General features: G+C 38.3%; 1 protein-coding gene across 1 annotated transcript; it reads right to left on the reverse strand.

Annotated features, from left to right (window-relative positions):
• Window positions 1–353: 353 nt before the first annotated feature.
• Window positions 354–7,468, reverse strand: ednrab (endothelin receptor type Ab). The gene is made up of 8 exons (XM_060894758.1): window positions 7,282–7,468; window positions 5,958–6,513; window positions 3,965–4,092; window positions 3,671–3,869; window positions 3,084–3,236; window positions 2,728–2,861; window positions 1,696–1,804; window positions 354–1,083 (listed from the first exon to the last, which is right to left on the reverse strand). Exons 2-8 carry the CDS (start codon window positions 6,462–6,464, stop codon window positions 952–954), a joined length of 1,362 nt encoding a protein of 453 aa, XP_060750741.1. The 5' UTR covers window positions 6,465–6,513; window positions 7,282–7,468; the 3' UTR covers window positions 354–951.
• Between the last annotated feature and the right edge of the window lie 7,496 nt (window positions 7,469–14,964).

The raw sequence follows: 14,964 nt of genomic DNA on the forward strand, positions 1-14,964 counted from the left end.
GCTGTGCTGATGTTAATTCTTTAATGCGCATGTTATCCTTCCGATTTATTTCTATTACTTTTCATTGGGGAGAAATTTAGCACGGACTCTAAATTTGAATAAGGAGTAAAATAAATTAGTGATGATTTTCACAAAATGTTTTATTTCTCTTACGGCAATTTGACATGTAGTGTATATTTTAGGCTTTAACTCGTCTGTGGGACAAATCAGATCTCAAGATTATCACTTCCTCACCAACCTTTTTTTTTCTCTTGAAGTAATTGTGCCATTTCAGCTTTATCTCTGAATGAGTACTGACAAATTTTAAATAAACATATTCTTACAGAAAACCTCACCATGTCAACGATTCCATCTTTTTAAAATCTGTTTATTCAGCAGCACATGCCTTCAGCATAAAAGTTTTTGTTGTGGAGTTTCTAATCATATCAGGAAGATAAATAGAAATGCTAAGCTAGGAGCTGATGATATGCAATTATGTGGAAAAAAGGAATGCAAGAATCCAATCTATCCGGTCACATGGTGGTGTATTAGATATGTGTCCATTTATGTGAAGTAGCATGACTTTAAATGATTTGGGAGAAAAGCAACACATTGTTTAAGCTTACAATGTGAATGCAGGCTAAATGAAACAACAATGAACTGATTACAAAGATATATGGTGATGCTGGCTTACTGGTAATGTTTAAACATGAATAAATATAATATAAAAACAAAAATAATACAATAGAATAAAATATAGCTTTTTCTACAATGATACTATCAACATGGCAAAACGTGCGGTTCGTATTTGAGAATTTAAAGTGATGTGCACAAAGACTTTTTCCAGCATTTTGAGACATTTTGAGCTACTTTTTCTGCAGCCAGTGTTCATTGTCTCAGCATGCTATTAGCCGTCTCAGCATGCTATACTTTATCGTCACCATTGTGATGTCCATTTTTAAGTTTGTGTCCTCAGTTGTAACTGTCCTTGCGCAATGCTGTTCGGTCTGTCAGGACGTTCTGCAGGACAGGGTTCTTGTATTGGATGCTGGTTCCCATGCTGCCCAACAGAGAACCCGAATAACACCAACAGCACAGGCATGACTGAGGAAGTTTGGAGAGAATGTTAGCAATATATATCCATAAATCCCCCATCTTCTCACTCACTCATTTTCTAGCGCTTATCCGAACTATCTCAGGCGTCATTGGGCATCAAGGCAGGATACACCCTGGATGGAGTGCCAACCCATGGCAGGGCACACATACTCTCATTCACTCACACACTCACACACTACGGACAATTTATCCAGAGATGCCAATCAACCTACCATGCATGTCTTTGGACCGGGGGAGGAAACCGGAGTACCCGGAGGAAACCCCCGAGGCACGGGGAGAACATGCAAACTCCACACACACAAGGTGGAGGCGGGAATCGAACCCCCAACCCTGGAGGTGTGAGGTGAACGTGCTAACCACTAAGCCACCGTGCCCCCTCCCCATCTTTCCCTCATTAAAATAAGAAGAAGAAGCAGAAGAAAAAGAAGAAGAAAACAGCCTCAGACTTGAACATGTACAGCTATTAATCACAGACACAAAATAATCTCACTCTATTATCATGATAGATATGAAGACGTAAGATAAGAAATTAGAAGAAAAGATGATGGATGGAATAAGAGGGAGAAATGAATGAGTGAGAGATAAATGGAGTGTCTGTACCTTAAAGCACTTTTTGAACTTCTTGCTGACGAGGTAGAGTATGATAGGGTTGATGCAGGAATTTATAGTTGCCAGGTTTATGCTGAAGTAATCAAGCACTAGAAGGAAGCTAGCAGAAACAAACAGGAAATACAGTTACAGTGTTGCTCTTAGCATGTTGCCAGTCCCTGAATAAAAATGTTCTTTAAAAGTGGTGTAAACTTAGTTGCTAGGCAATCGGCCAATACTGAAGAAGCTGCCCAATTAGCAAACTGGAAAAAAAGAGAGCAGCTATTATATTGGGCCAAAGTTAATCCACCAGAACCACTAGAACTTCAGCCATGTTTAAATCCAAGTTCCCAATATTTGCCTAATTTCATTTTGTCTGCTGGGCCTACATTGGGCCGTAAGAGCCAACAGAATTTCAGTTAACTTAAAATTTTTACCTTGTCAGTAAAAATAAATCACCCCTGAACAGAGTTTTAATGTTAGAGTTAATGTTAACCTAACACTATAACCTAGTGAACCAGTGTTAATGTATTCATCGATAGAGACTTAAAAGCACATTTGTACGTCGCTTTGGATAAGGGCCTCTGCCAAATGCCGCAAATAAATGTAAATGTGAATGTAAATGTTGGGCTAGCATTGGGTCAACTTAGCGAGGTTGTTATAAAAATGCTCCTTAGTCAATGTTGGCACAATTTTGTACTTCCACCTAAAATAAATGCTAATTAAAAAAAAAAAGCAAAAAGTAATAATGGAGGCTAGCAATTTTACTAGCTAGAAACTAGCTGATAAGCCTTATAAAACAATCTAAAGATAATATCAACGTTTACCTCAGTTGTTTTGACAAATGTTTAAAAAAAAATAAAAAGGCGCTGAAAAAATACAGTTACAAAAACAAGAAAACCAGGCATTTATCAAACTATAAAGATAAACGTATGCTAGCTTCTGGTTTCTGCTAATAGTGGGAAACATTACAGATAAAATGAATTAAACACTAAACAACTGTGAAGAAAAGAACTGTGAAGAAATGTAATCTGATTTTCTCACTTGAGCAGATCACAGCGCTGAACGTCGTGCTGCAAGTAAGCCATTTTCTTCAGAATGCGACTCAGGTGAAGAGGAAACCAGCACAGAGCGAAAATTAGCACCAGAGAGAATACGGCCTTCGCTACCTCACGTCGCTGCCAACAAACACACATATTCACCTTCGTCAGAAAGGCACCACAATCTGAGCATTTCAATGAAAATTATACCAGCTAATAAAGTCTACATACAAAATATTCTCATTTTAATTTACAAGGCTTCACAAAAATGTCACATGTAAAATACAGGATTAAACAATTCATCAATTTTTAGGGATTTAAACATAAATAAATTCACTGAATCACCTCCAAATGACTCACCTGTTTGATGTGTTCACTGAGTGCGATTCTCAGACTTCCTTTCTTGTAATTCAGCATCTCGCAAGTCATCAGAGTGTAGAAGATAGCTGTACATGCTAACGGCACGCAGAAGTAAAACCCAAACAACCACCAGTCCTTTGCATCTCTGTAAAACTAAACACCCAGTTTCATTTTACTATTTAATAGTCCTTTTTTTTTTAGTAATCTCTCAATACAAGAGGAAAATGCTGATGTTTATAGAAGATCTGTTTTGGGTTGACTATCACTGTACCTTTTCAAGTGCTAGCTATCAAAATGGTTAGCCTATACAGACGCTAGCATATGATTAGCTTTATAGATGATTAGCTTTATAGATGTTTCTCTACTTCACTTTTTACTTCAGAAATTTTAAAAGATTTATACACTCAATTAATCTGTGACAGGGAAGAAGATAAAACATAGACTTGTCATATATCTTTCCAGGAGTATTGTGTTTTTTTTTTGTTTTTTTTTTTACAATGTCCAAACTTGATGTTATACTGTAATAGAGTTTATCTTAGAGAAAGTGTAGTGGAGTGTATAGTGTGTGTGTGTGTGTGTGTACTTACAGTCATAAACTGTGATTCTGGCTTGAGCATGCAGGTCTGTACAGTCACATTATTGTGATCAAAGCTGACCATGCTAAAGCCCACAGCTTCAGGAACAGCCAGTAGAATGGACAAAGCCCAGATACACATGATCTCTACTGCAGTGGAAGCTGGGATTCCCACACCTTGCACGCGGCTCCATGAGGCCACGGCACGATACCTGAACACATAATACATTAAATAAAACGAATATCTACATTCATACGTCACCTGTTTACAAGCATGTGTATGTACATGTTTGAACATGTGTCGTACCTGTCCACACTGAGGGCACACAGGTTGAGCACCGTTATCCCTACTGAAGCCTTTTGCAAGAAGGGAAAGAGCTTACACAGGAAGAGTCCAAACCCTGTGTCATTAAACGGCCATCTCATCGCCAGCAACTACACCGAAACCAAGAAATGCACGAAACACACATTCAGGATGTTATTTGTTTTTCGGTGGAAAACCAAAAGCGCACAGTGTTCAAACTGTAACACACAATGTCCTCATGTACCGTAACACACATGAACAAACAGTGGACAGATACCATTTAAGGGCAGCATTTATAAAGAACCTCCTGTCCTGTAGTCAGTGTGTTGAGTGGTACATCGATAGAAGATCCAAAATAAGCATGTCAGAGTGACCGATAACAGAGACAGCTTGACGCACACACACACCCTTACACTCACATGCGCACACACACTATCAGTACTTGTGAGTGATGGTGAAGAAACCCAGGCAGTGATAGATAATGATGTAATACACCAGAACATTTTGAAATCAAGATGACTGCAATGTAGAGAGTATCTTAAAAGCCAAATTCAATTCGTGTTACCAAAAAATATGACCGATACATTTAGTTATCAGTACATTTCTTTATGGCCACAAACTTTAATAAACCATAAGTTGATCTATATAAAATTCTACTTTTTTGTGTTACGGTTGCACATGCTTGCACATATAAGAAAAATATCTACTGGACTGGAGATATAACATCAGTGTTGTTGTCCTGAATATATCTGTCAAGTTCTAATACTTTCAACCTTTAGTCAAAAATATCTGACAGGTTAAACCATCACAAACCAAATCCCCCGTGACTCATGACTCACTAGACTCTCTGGTTCAGTCTAATTCGATTGTGACTCACTGGAGTGTGATTAAACAAAACCAGAGCTGAATTTCTCTAAAAAAAAGACACATACACACACACACACACACACACACACACACACACGCACACACACAAACACACACACACCTAAGAGTTAAAAAAGTGATGTAATGTTAAGCACTTCTACTCCAAACTGTTCAAACAAATCAAGGATTTATGATCTCATTATGATCGATAATATTGTTACTGATCTTATTACACAATGTTCTTGGAGAATATTCTCTCGGTGAATATAGCTCAATTCCTAGGATGTGCAAAGAGCTGTTCCTGGGGTAGTAGTGGTAGTAATGGGTAAAATTGGGAGTAATGGTGAAGTAGAGGTAGTAATGGAGTAGTAGTGGTTGTAATCGGGCGGCATCGGTAATAATGGGGTAGTAGTCGGAATATAATCATGAGGTTGCTTTGTTTCGAATCTGCCAATAAACAGATGTAGTAATAGACATAAATCTTAATCTTAGCTCTAATGACATCCTGAAGTAAAGCAATACCAAAAGATGACAGCATACACTGCCACCGCTTCACTGTTCATCGTTATTTGATCCACAGTCCAAGCAGCAAGCACTCCTTCAGGAGAATGCAGTGGGCTTTACTACATCTACCAAATTCATTTCCTGTGACCTCAAGAGACCCTGAAACCCAAAACTCAGGAGCTGCTTAGGATTTATTTACATTAGAGCCGCAATGCAATGCCAATATCTGTATCTGTAGTGCATCAAACATCTGTATCTATATCTGTAATCAAAACAAAAGAGAATGTGAACTTTTTCCAGCCCAAAGAACTATCACTAAATACTCATAATAAACTAATTTAAAGGATGATTCATTAAAAGCTGTAAATGCATCACACTTATGCATGAATGTGGTGTTTGTTTACCGCAATCTTCATATCTGACTGCTCACATCTGTGACTTTTTTGATTTTAGCTGAGCATCTTATATAGTGTGATGTACAAAATATGAGAATGGCACGAACAATACAAAGAATCTGAAGAAGCTACTTAACAACATGAAAACCTACAGGTGTATCCTGAGTGGTTTAATCTAGTTAAAGTAGCAAATATGGCTTCTCTGTGCAGTTTAGTGGTGACTATGCTACCTTATAGATGTGGATGGGGATGTCAATGGCGATGTAAATGAGGTCTCCCAGTGCCAGGCTGGCGATGAGGGCATTGGGGCCATTCCTCATGTTCTTGTGGAAGCATATGATCCTTAGCAACGTGGCATTACCCACAACTCCAACCACAAAGATCACGCAAGACAGCACCGTGTTCACATACTTAAACGCGACCCTCATAGACGTCCTGCGCAAACATGCTGGCGGTGGTGGTACAGGGTGAGCTTTCACTGATCTGTTCCCAGAAGTGAGGGCTGATGATGATGATGATGATGATGATGAGTGTAAGGAGGCAAGAGTGGCAGGTTTACGTTCAGGGCTCCCACCCTCACTTGGGGTCAGAGGTGAAAGGGTGGCATGAAGGTCAGGAAGCAGGATGGCAACTGGGTCACTAGAGAACAGGAAGTTCTCTGAGGAGTTTGATTGGCAGTAGCTATGTCTCATCAGCATGCAGGATATGGTTGCTATTAGCACCGTGACCCAGGGCATCTTGGGACGGCACGCTTTAATGCAAAGCCAGAGGGGTGTTTTTTTTTTTCTGAAATTTGAGTAATGGAGAAAGAGAAAATCAGGATGTTAGAATGGCAGGACTGAATGGCATCACTATTACTGTTCTTGTCTTTATTTTAGAATTCAGTTTATAAGACCGTTCGATTTAAGATCGAGATTAGATTAGCGAGAGTGCGACGTGAAGAGGAAGTTTATCAGCTGAACGAGTAAACAGTCCTGAGTAAACAAAAAAGCAGAGAAAGAGAAAGAGAACTTTCTGTCATTTTCTATATGTAGCACAAAAGTTAAGACTAGAACACAGCAGACAATACAATTACAAATCACTTAAACGTTTAAATGATATTTTTAATGTCCCTTCAGCTACTTGTCCTTTTGAGTAACAGTTGTTCTGCTCATTTTACATATAAATGTGTATATTAATGTCCGTTATCACAAAATCAGTATCATATTAATCAGTAACATTCTAAAATCCCAATTACAGAACAAACAAAGAGGAAAACAAGTCCGAAAATGTGTCTGTTTTTAAAGAAAGAGATTCTGCACTATTTAGAGTTTCAGTTTTGTGATATTTCCTATGTGAAGTACAAAATGTTCGAATTTCATCCATCTGTATTTACACATTTCGAATGCACGCTGTCATTAAAGCAAAATGTGGATGTAGGAAATGCTAAGAAATTCTGACATTCATGAAAATATTATTCGAGATTCTGCTTTTCAAGAATTCAATTACAAAAGAGTATGCTCATGAGTGATTTCAAATTTCTGCAGCAAATAATAATAAGTATATTTCACTCACCTTGTGGGAATGTTGTCCTAGGATCTCTTGACTCTCCTGAATTAAAAGTGTCCTTTAAGATCCTGGCAGGGTGATGTGGAGTTTAGAGAAGTGTACGTCTTGCATTTGCACATGCAGAGGAGTGTGTGAGTGTGTGTGTGTGTGTGTGTGTGTGTGTGTGTGTGTGTATGGGGCTGTTTTGACAGCTGGGGCAAGAGAGGAATTGAACTCCTTTTATAATTCCTCCCTCCTCTCTCTCTCGCTCTCTCTCTCTCTCTCTCTCTCTCTCTCTCTCTCTCTCTCTCTCTCTCTCTCTCTCTCTCTCTCTCTCTCTCTCTCTCTCTCTCTCTCTCTCTCTCTCTCTCTCTCTCTGTCTCTCTCTGTATCTGTGGCATGTGGGTTTCCTGGCGTCAGTTCTTATTTCACATTTTACATACTGAAACCCCCCCCCCCCAACAACCCCAAAGATCATTTCACACACACAAAGACATGTACAAAGACACACACACATGCACACACTAATTTAATTTAACAAATGACTCCACGACGTAAAGCTCAGCCTATTAAATGCTAACTGGAAACTGTTTAAAGCCCATTTCAATTGACTTTTCTTTTCAACTCGTGCACTTCAGTACAACCGCATACAACGTGTGACATTTAATGTCCCTTGAGGCACCAAACACTACAGACACGACTGATTCTCAGCTACAACAAACTTATAGTAATAATTAGAAGCACACAGTCCACATGTCCGTGGATTTTCTTTCAATTTAAATCAAACTGAATTAATAAACTGCCACAATACAACCTGGTATTGACCTCCAACTACATGCTTTTTGGATACTAACTGAATGATGTTGTTCCTTTAAGAACATAGTTCAGCTAAAGTACTAGCTAACATTCCTTTAATTTATAACAGTGTTTTTTGATCAGTGGGATTTGTGACTCTTTGTGTCGATTCTTTCAGGTGAGCAATGGGGGACTAGCGCGTCTGAGAGGTTTTATTATTATTATTATTATTATTATTATTATTATTAATAATAATAAAGAGTGCTTCCACAAGAAACTTCCAGCATTTTCCACCCAAGCATGCTGAACTGTCCCAACAGTAATCATATGTTTCTTACTTCATGACATCAAAACAGCTCATCAATACAATTGAGTAGAGTCGTCTTATTATTACTATTGAAATAATATATATATATAATATTATATTATATTATATTATATTATATTATATTATATTATATTATATTATATTATATTATAGCTTATATTTAATCCACTGTAAAAACAGTCCTTAAGAATATCATCAAAACTTAGAAATGTGTTGAAAGAAAAGAAAAGAAAAAAAAGAGGCTCATTGGCTAGTAAATGTGATTCACATATAATGTGGTTGAGGCAACACAATGATTTTATTATCTTTTTTGAGATTAATTGGTTTTGGACCACACACACACACACACAAACACACACACACACACACACACACACACACACACACATACATTAAATCTACCCTGGCAACCTAGACAGATAAACAGACAGAATAAAGAGATAAAAAAATATATATATATATATATATATTTTGTTGAATGTATTTCTTTTTTCATTTATTCACTGTAATGACTGAATCACAAATTCGTTTCTTTCTGAGCAGATCGAAGGTCACCCTGTGCCGAGAGGCAAACCTGTGGAAGCAATTACTGTCACGACCTCTTAAACTCTGACCCCACAGTGAATGGCACTACCTTAAATCTAACTCGGATCATCTCTTTTGGCCAGATGAGCTCATACATAACCATTACCCTGATTAATTACAGCAACACAACAAAGCTGCTCACAGAGATGTCACTTACAGGCTGGTGACACCAGTGAAGAATACAGGAAAAATGCTTATTTTACTTTTACAGGATGAAACAGACACACAACGCTCCAACTTTATTAACTCAATTCAGGTGCTGTGCACCCTGTTTACACACATCTGCTACTGATGAGCCTCAGAACAAGCGCAATTAATGTGTGTGTGTGTGTGTGTGTGTGTGTGTGTACTACTAATACTAGTAAAAGGCCCAGAAAAGACTGAATGTGGGATGTGACTCTGAATCATATTTTCCCCCCAAATGCCTGTACCTGTATCACTCACTCACTCATTTTCTACCGCTTATCTGAACTACCTCGGGTCACGGGGAGCCTGTGCCTATCTCAGGCGTCATCGGGCATCAAGGCAGGATACACCCTGGACGGAGTGCCAACCCATCGCAGGGCGCACACACACACACACTCTCATTCACTCACGCAATCACACACTACGGACAATTTTCCAGAGATGCCAATCAACCTACCATGCATGTCTTTGGACCGGGGGAGGAAACCGGAGTACCTGGAGGAAACCCCCGAGGCACGGGGAGAACATGCAAACTCCACACACACAAGGTGGAGGCGGGAATCGAACCCCGACCCTGGAGGTGTGAGGCGAACGTGCTAACCACTAAGCCACCGTGACCCCCAAATATATACATTTTAATTTAAATTTTAATGTTGTTTACTTAGAAAATACAGCTGCTTCGGAATAGTTGTGTAACTTCAGATTCTACGTTTGTCCATAAAGGACAAAAATGGTGGAGAAAAATAATAAAAATACAAATAAAGATTTTTTTTTAAATGTTAAAATTAATATGGCTGTAAGAATTGTTCTGGAACGCAACTCTGCACGTGATGATTCCCGGTCGCTTAGCAACAGCGATTCTCGAATGTTCTGAAAATTTTCATTCAGTATTTTAACAGTGTTTTAATTTCACTGCTGTTTCATCAGGTAGGTTGTGTGTTAGGAAACTTTATTTTAGTTCAATAAATATTATAACGAAGCTGAAATATTCTCGGTGTGGATTAGACATCTGTAGAAAAATAACAAACGGTATTTATCTTGAGTTTGTTGTAGTATAAGTCATTAGCTAAAACGCTGTGTTTGTGTTTCCTGTTGTGTGTTTGTAACAGATATGGACAGAATGGAGGAATTGGCGAAACTTACGGTTTTGCAGGAGTTTATGCAAAATCAGATTCAGTTCACTGATAAAATGCTAAGTTCACTGAGTGAGATCAATACAGAAAGGAGTCGACTTTCTCCTGAGGTGTCTCTAGAATGGAGGTGTGTGGGTTTGTTTACTGATTATAGACAAACGTTTACTGACTTAAATAAGCAGTGATAATAAATTGCGATGGTTAAAATTTGACTGTGTTAATAGTGTGACATGTTTTTTGACTAATTGTCTGTTCATTTTGAATCAACATTGTTGACAGCGATGATACCGAAACTTCCCTTGATGAGGTAAGAGAGTTATAACATACTAAGTATGGTTGATATTTAACATTAATAATGTATAAGATCTGATGTGATGTAAATAAGCTGGATGAATTTACTTCATATTATTTCAGTATGTTTTATTCAAATATATTTCGAATATTTATTATCTAATATTACTACTACCTCTTTGTAAAGAGTCTGTCTGTGTTTCTGTCCTGTTTCTGTCTGCTGTCTTTCCCGGTTGTTAATTGTTTGCTCCGCCTACTCTTTTGTTCCCATGGACATTAATTGTACTCCTTCATCCCCTCAGGTGTGTTGTCTTGTCTCTAATTAGTTCTGCTGTGTGATTGGTTCTTGTCTCTTATTTATACTCTGTTTGTTCACTTCCCTGGTGTTGGTCGTTGCCTCATGTTGGATGTTGGTGTGCCTGTTCCTGTGTCCTGTTAGCCCTGTTTGCTGCCTTGTTCTGTCTGCCTGTCTGTTCATCTGTTTCTTGTGTTTGGACTATTAAACTTTAAATCTGCATTTGGATCCTCACTCGCCTTTGTCCTGCATCGTGACACTCTTATTAGTTGTGATTATTATTTTTATTTTTCCTCTTATTCCTATCTTACTCTTAATCTTAGGAGAGGTTTATAAATAAACACTGATTCAGTCTTTATAGAAAGTATTGTTTGGTATTAAGCTAAAGAACAGAAGTACAGAAATGGATGTATTGATGGCAAGAAGTATATCACACTCATATATTTGCTTCAATTAAAGATGTTAAGATGTCTTATTTTTGGCATGTACAACAAAAATATGTTTCTGTTCTCCAATTTTCAGTTTCAGCAGAGAACAGGTGAGAGACGGACTGTGAAACTGAGTACATGGCAGGAGAGCGAGGATGTGCGAATCCTGCAGGATGAAATTAATAATCTACTCAGTGTGAAGCCTCTGAGTGAGGAGGAACGAGGCGAGCTGGTAAATTTACGTCTAAAGCACAGGAACCGCATCCTGAAATCTGCTGAAGCTGACGGCTTGGAACAACATATTGAGAAGTGCATGCGCAAAATAGATAACGAAGCAAGTAAGAGAAGCTCTCTGCAAAAGAAGCAGAGAAACGTAAGGTCCAAGTTAAATAATCCCCAAATAAACACTTCATCATGAAAAACTAGATGAACCTACATACACAGCTTCTAGAGCATTAATTAAGACTTACAAACAGCTTCTATTCACAAGCCGTTAGACTCCTGAACAACACTTAACACCACTCCCTGACACCCCATTAACCCCAAATGACACAACTCACTGAGCACCTTATTTAAATCTTAATCTGTATATACTGTAATTTTTTCATACATTTCTTTTCTATTATTTATTTTTATTCTTTTTTAAGGGAGACGTGCAAAGTAAGAATTTCATTGTATGGTCTGTGCACATTACAATGAACCTCTTTAATCTTGAAGCTTGAATTAATACTCATTCATTCTCACAGTATAACCTGTGCAGGTTGGGATCGTATATTACATTATATTATTTTAAACCTACAGGGTGATGTGTTGCGTTCTGTGACAGCGACAGGATTCTCAACAAACAGAAAGATGCCGAGGAAACCGAGGAAGACTGTAAGCAAAAATCTGATTCTCTCTACAAGACCGATCCAATAATCATACTCATCCAAACTGTCACTATGACACAAGTCATGATTGTAATTTAAATCCTTTATACATTTCCAAATATCATAATAAGTTGGGGGGGCATGGTGGCTTAGTGGTTAGCACGTTCGCCTCACGCCTCCAGGGTTGGGGGCTCGATTCCCGCCTCCACCTTGTGTGTGTGGAGTTTGCATGTTCTCCCCGTGCCTCGGGGGTTTCCTCCGGGTACTCCGATTTCCTCCCCCGGTCCAAAGACATGCATGGTAGGTTGATTGGCATCTCTGGAAAAAATTGTCCCTAGTGTGTGATTGCGTGAGTGAATGAGAGTGTGTGTGTGCCCTGCGATGGGTTGGCACTCCATCCAGGGTGTATCCTGCCTTGATGCCCGATGGCGCCTGAGATAGGCACAGGCTCCCCGTGACCCGAGGTAGTTCGGATAAGCGGTAGAAAATGAATGAATGAATGAATAATAAGTTGGGATGCAGTTACAATGACGTGAATTCCGTGAAGTGACGTCAAGGTGTCTTACGTTTTACACATGAGCAGTACGGTAAATGGTAGTCTGGACACAGAGCGTTTTTAGATGAAAATGCCGTTTTTAAATGAATCCGGATTAGTGTAGATGTAGTCTAATTTGGGGTGCAGTAACAGTGAAGTGAATGCAGCTGTTTTTGCACCTAAACCCAGAGTTTCTGACTAGAGAAAATGTTCATGAAGAAAACCAGGAGTTATTTAGTTGGTAATAAATATTAATAAATAAGTAATAAATATTACTTCATTACAGGTACAGTTCTGTTTAGGAGAGAAAGAGATTCAGCACATGATTCAGGAGGCTACAGAGAAAGAAAAGGCTAAGCAAAAAAAGCAGGAGAGGATAAAGAAAAAAAAAGATTTAAGGAAGGAGATGGAGCAGGAGAGACAAAGCGCGCAAGAGAGGCTGAGAGACTTGGAAAGATGGGCGCAGATGGAGGAAGAGTTCAAGAAATGGAAGAGGAGGATGAACGTGGAAATGAAAAAGTTAAGAAAGGAGCTGGAGATAGATAGAGATAGGATGAAAAAGGTCACAAATCAAGCTAAGAAAAGGCAACAATGCCTCGAGGACAAAGTAAGGATGCTGGAGAAAGAAATTGAAGAAAGACCGAAGGAGGTGCCGGAGGGCCTGAAGAAGCAACAAGAAGCTTTAGATTATGAGAGAAGATACTTCACTTCCGCTTCTTTTAGAGGTAGCACGGACTACTACCTCGGCCAGGTGGACGTGGACTATAGGGAAGGCTTATGGCAGAATATCAAGAGGCCTGTTATGGCTTTCTGTACACAGATCTGGAAAGGATTTAGACGTGTCGGATCAGCTTTAGTACACATATATGATTTTTTTTGATAACATTGTAGTTTTGCAATTACCGTATAGTCATTCACTCTATAACCATAAGGGGCGGAGCCTAACTCTTTTGTATTGTTTCTTTAACTGTGTTTGATGACGTAGTATTTGCTGGAGCCATGACTACTGATTCATGACTTACTGTATGACTACTGATATTTGACATCACCAAAAATATCAATGAGTTCATCTTTGTGAATAAATGTATATTTGGATTAAAAGCTGTTCACATATCTTCCAATGTCTTATATATTTATTATACAATATTATAAAGTCCTTTGTATATCTTCCACACTGCATTTAATAATGAAGACATTATGTAGCCTTCTGATTACACGTGAAGGCACAAGGAGACCTAATTTGTTGTTCACTTAGATCCTGTATACACCACCAGTGGCTGGAAACATGTTTTACTTCATAGGATATTGCACATTCAATACCACTCTGTTGTGGATTTTATTACAGTCGCTGAAGGCTGGTTAATTGATGTAACTTTGCTGTTTCCTTTCCTTATGGTCTCATAAATCCGACTCAGATGAACTCTTTGTTCTGGGGCCATTTAAGTTAGTTTGGTGCTGACTTGGCAAAAAAAGATTCATAAATGAGTTTTTAAACTTTAATATGGTTGTTCAAAGAAACCTTTCCACTTTCAGTTATTTTTTTTTTTGATAACATTTAACATTTCCTCACACACACACCATGGGAGAGTGAGTGACACACACACACACACACACACAAATGATATGAGTCAGTACATGTACTAAGAAAATTAAGCCTTGTTAAGTGGTAAACCTCCACCCAGTTTTTTTTCCATATAAACACACAAATTGTTTGTTGGAAAGAGCTGACAGGCTTTAATAACAAACACAGCTGCTTCCCATACTCAGAAGAAGCACAGTTCATTCATATGGATAGCAGTCGCTGCTCTCAAGAGTCGGTCAAGTAAAGTCCTCCTTCATGGGAGGTCAGCACTTTCACAGACTGTAATGCAGGGCTTTCCTTTCAGATAAAAAATAAATTTCCGTACAGAATAACGTACAGAGGGCATGAAAATAATTGATATATTAAAGAATATTCTCATGCATATTTTGTCTCCTGAGAACACATTAGGCCCATATTTTTTTTATTTTTGCATATGCATTTGTGTTTGTTTAAGTTAATAAGGTAAAACAATTCAATATTAAGTATAGTAAAAGATCAGACCACAACCTATCTATTCTTTACTGACTTCCAGTAAAGATCACCACTGATGTAATTTACCAGGAAATTTGTTTAAAATAAACCAATGGACTTTATATTCTTGTTGCACTTGCAATGGAAAAATAAATACACATTAATTTCTTGCCAGATAGGAATAAGACTCAGACACAAAGACTCCTTTATAT

The sequence above is a fragment of the Tachysurus vachellii genome, chromosome 19 (assembly GCF_030014155.1).
Source record: "Tachysurus vachellii isolate PV-2020 chromosome 19, HZAU_Pvac_v1, whole genome shotgun sequence".
NCBI lineage: Eukaryota > Metazoa > Chordata > Actinopteri > Siluriformes > Bagridae > Tachysurus > Tachysurus vachellii.

Coding starts and splice junctions, on each gene's coding strand:
- ednrab (XM_060894758.1), bottom strand. CDS start 6,464: ATGCCCTGGGTCACGGTGCTAATAGCAACCATATCCTGCATGCTGATG. Junction 4,093..5,957: donor TCCCCATCCACATCTATAAG/GTAGCATAGTCA, acceptor GTTTCGGTGTAG/TTGCTGGCGATGAGATGGCC. Junction 1,805..2,727: donor CAGCGCTGTGATCTGCTCAA/GTGAGAAAATCA, acceptor TGTTTCTGCTAG/CTTCCTTCTAGTGCTTGATT.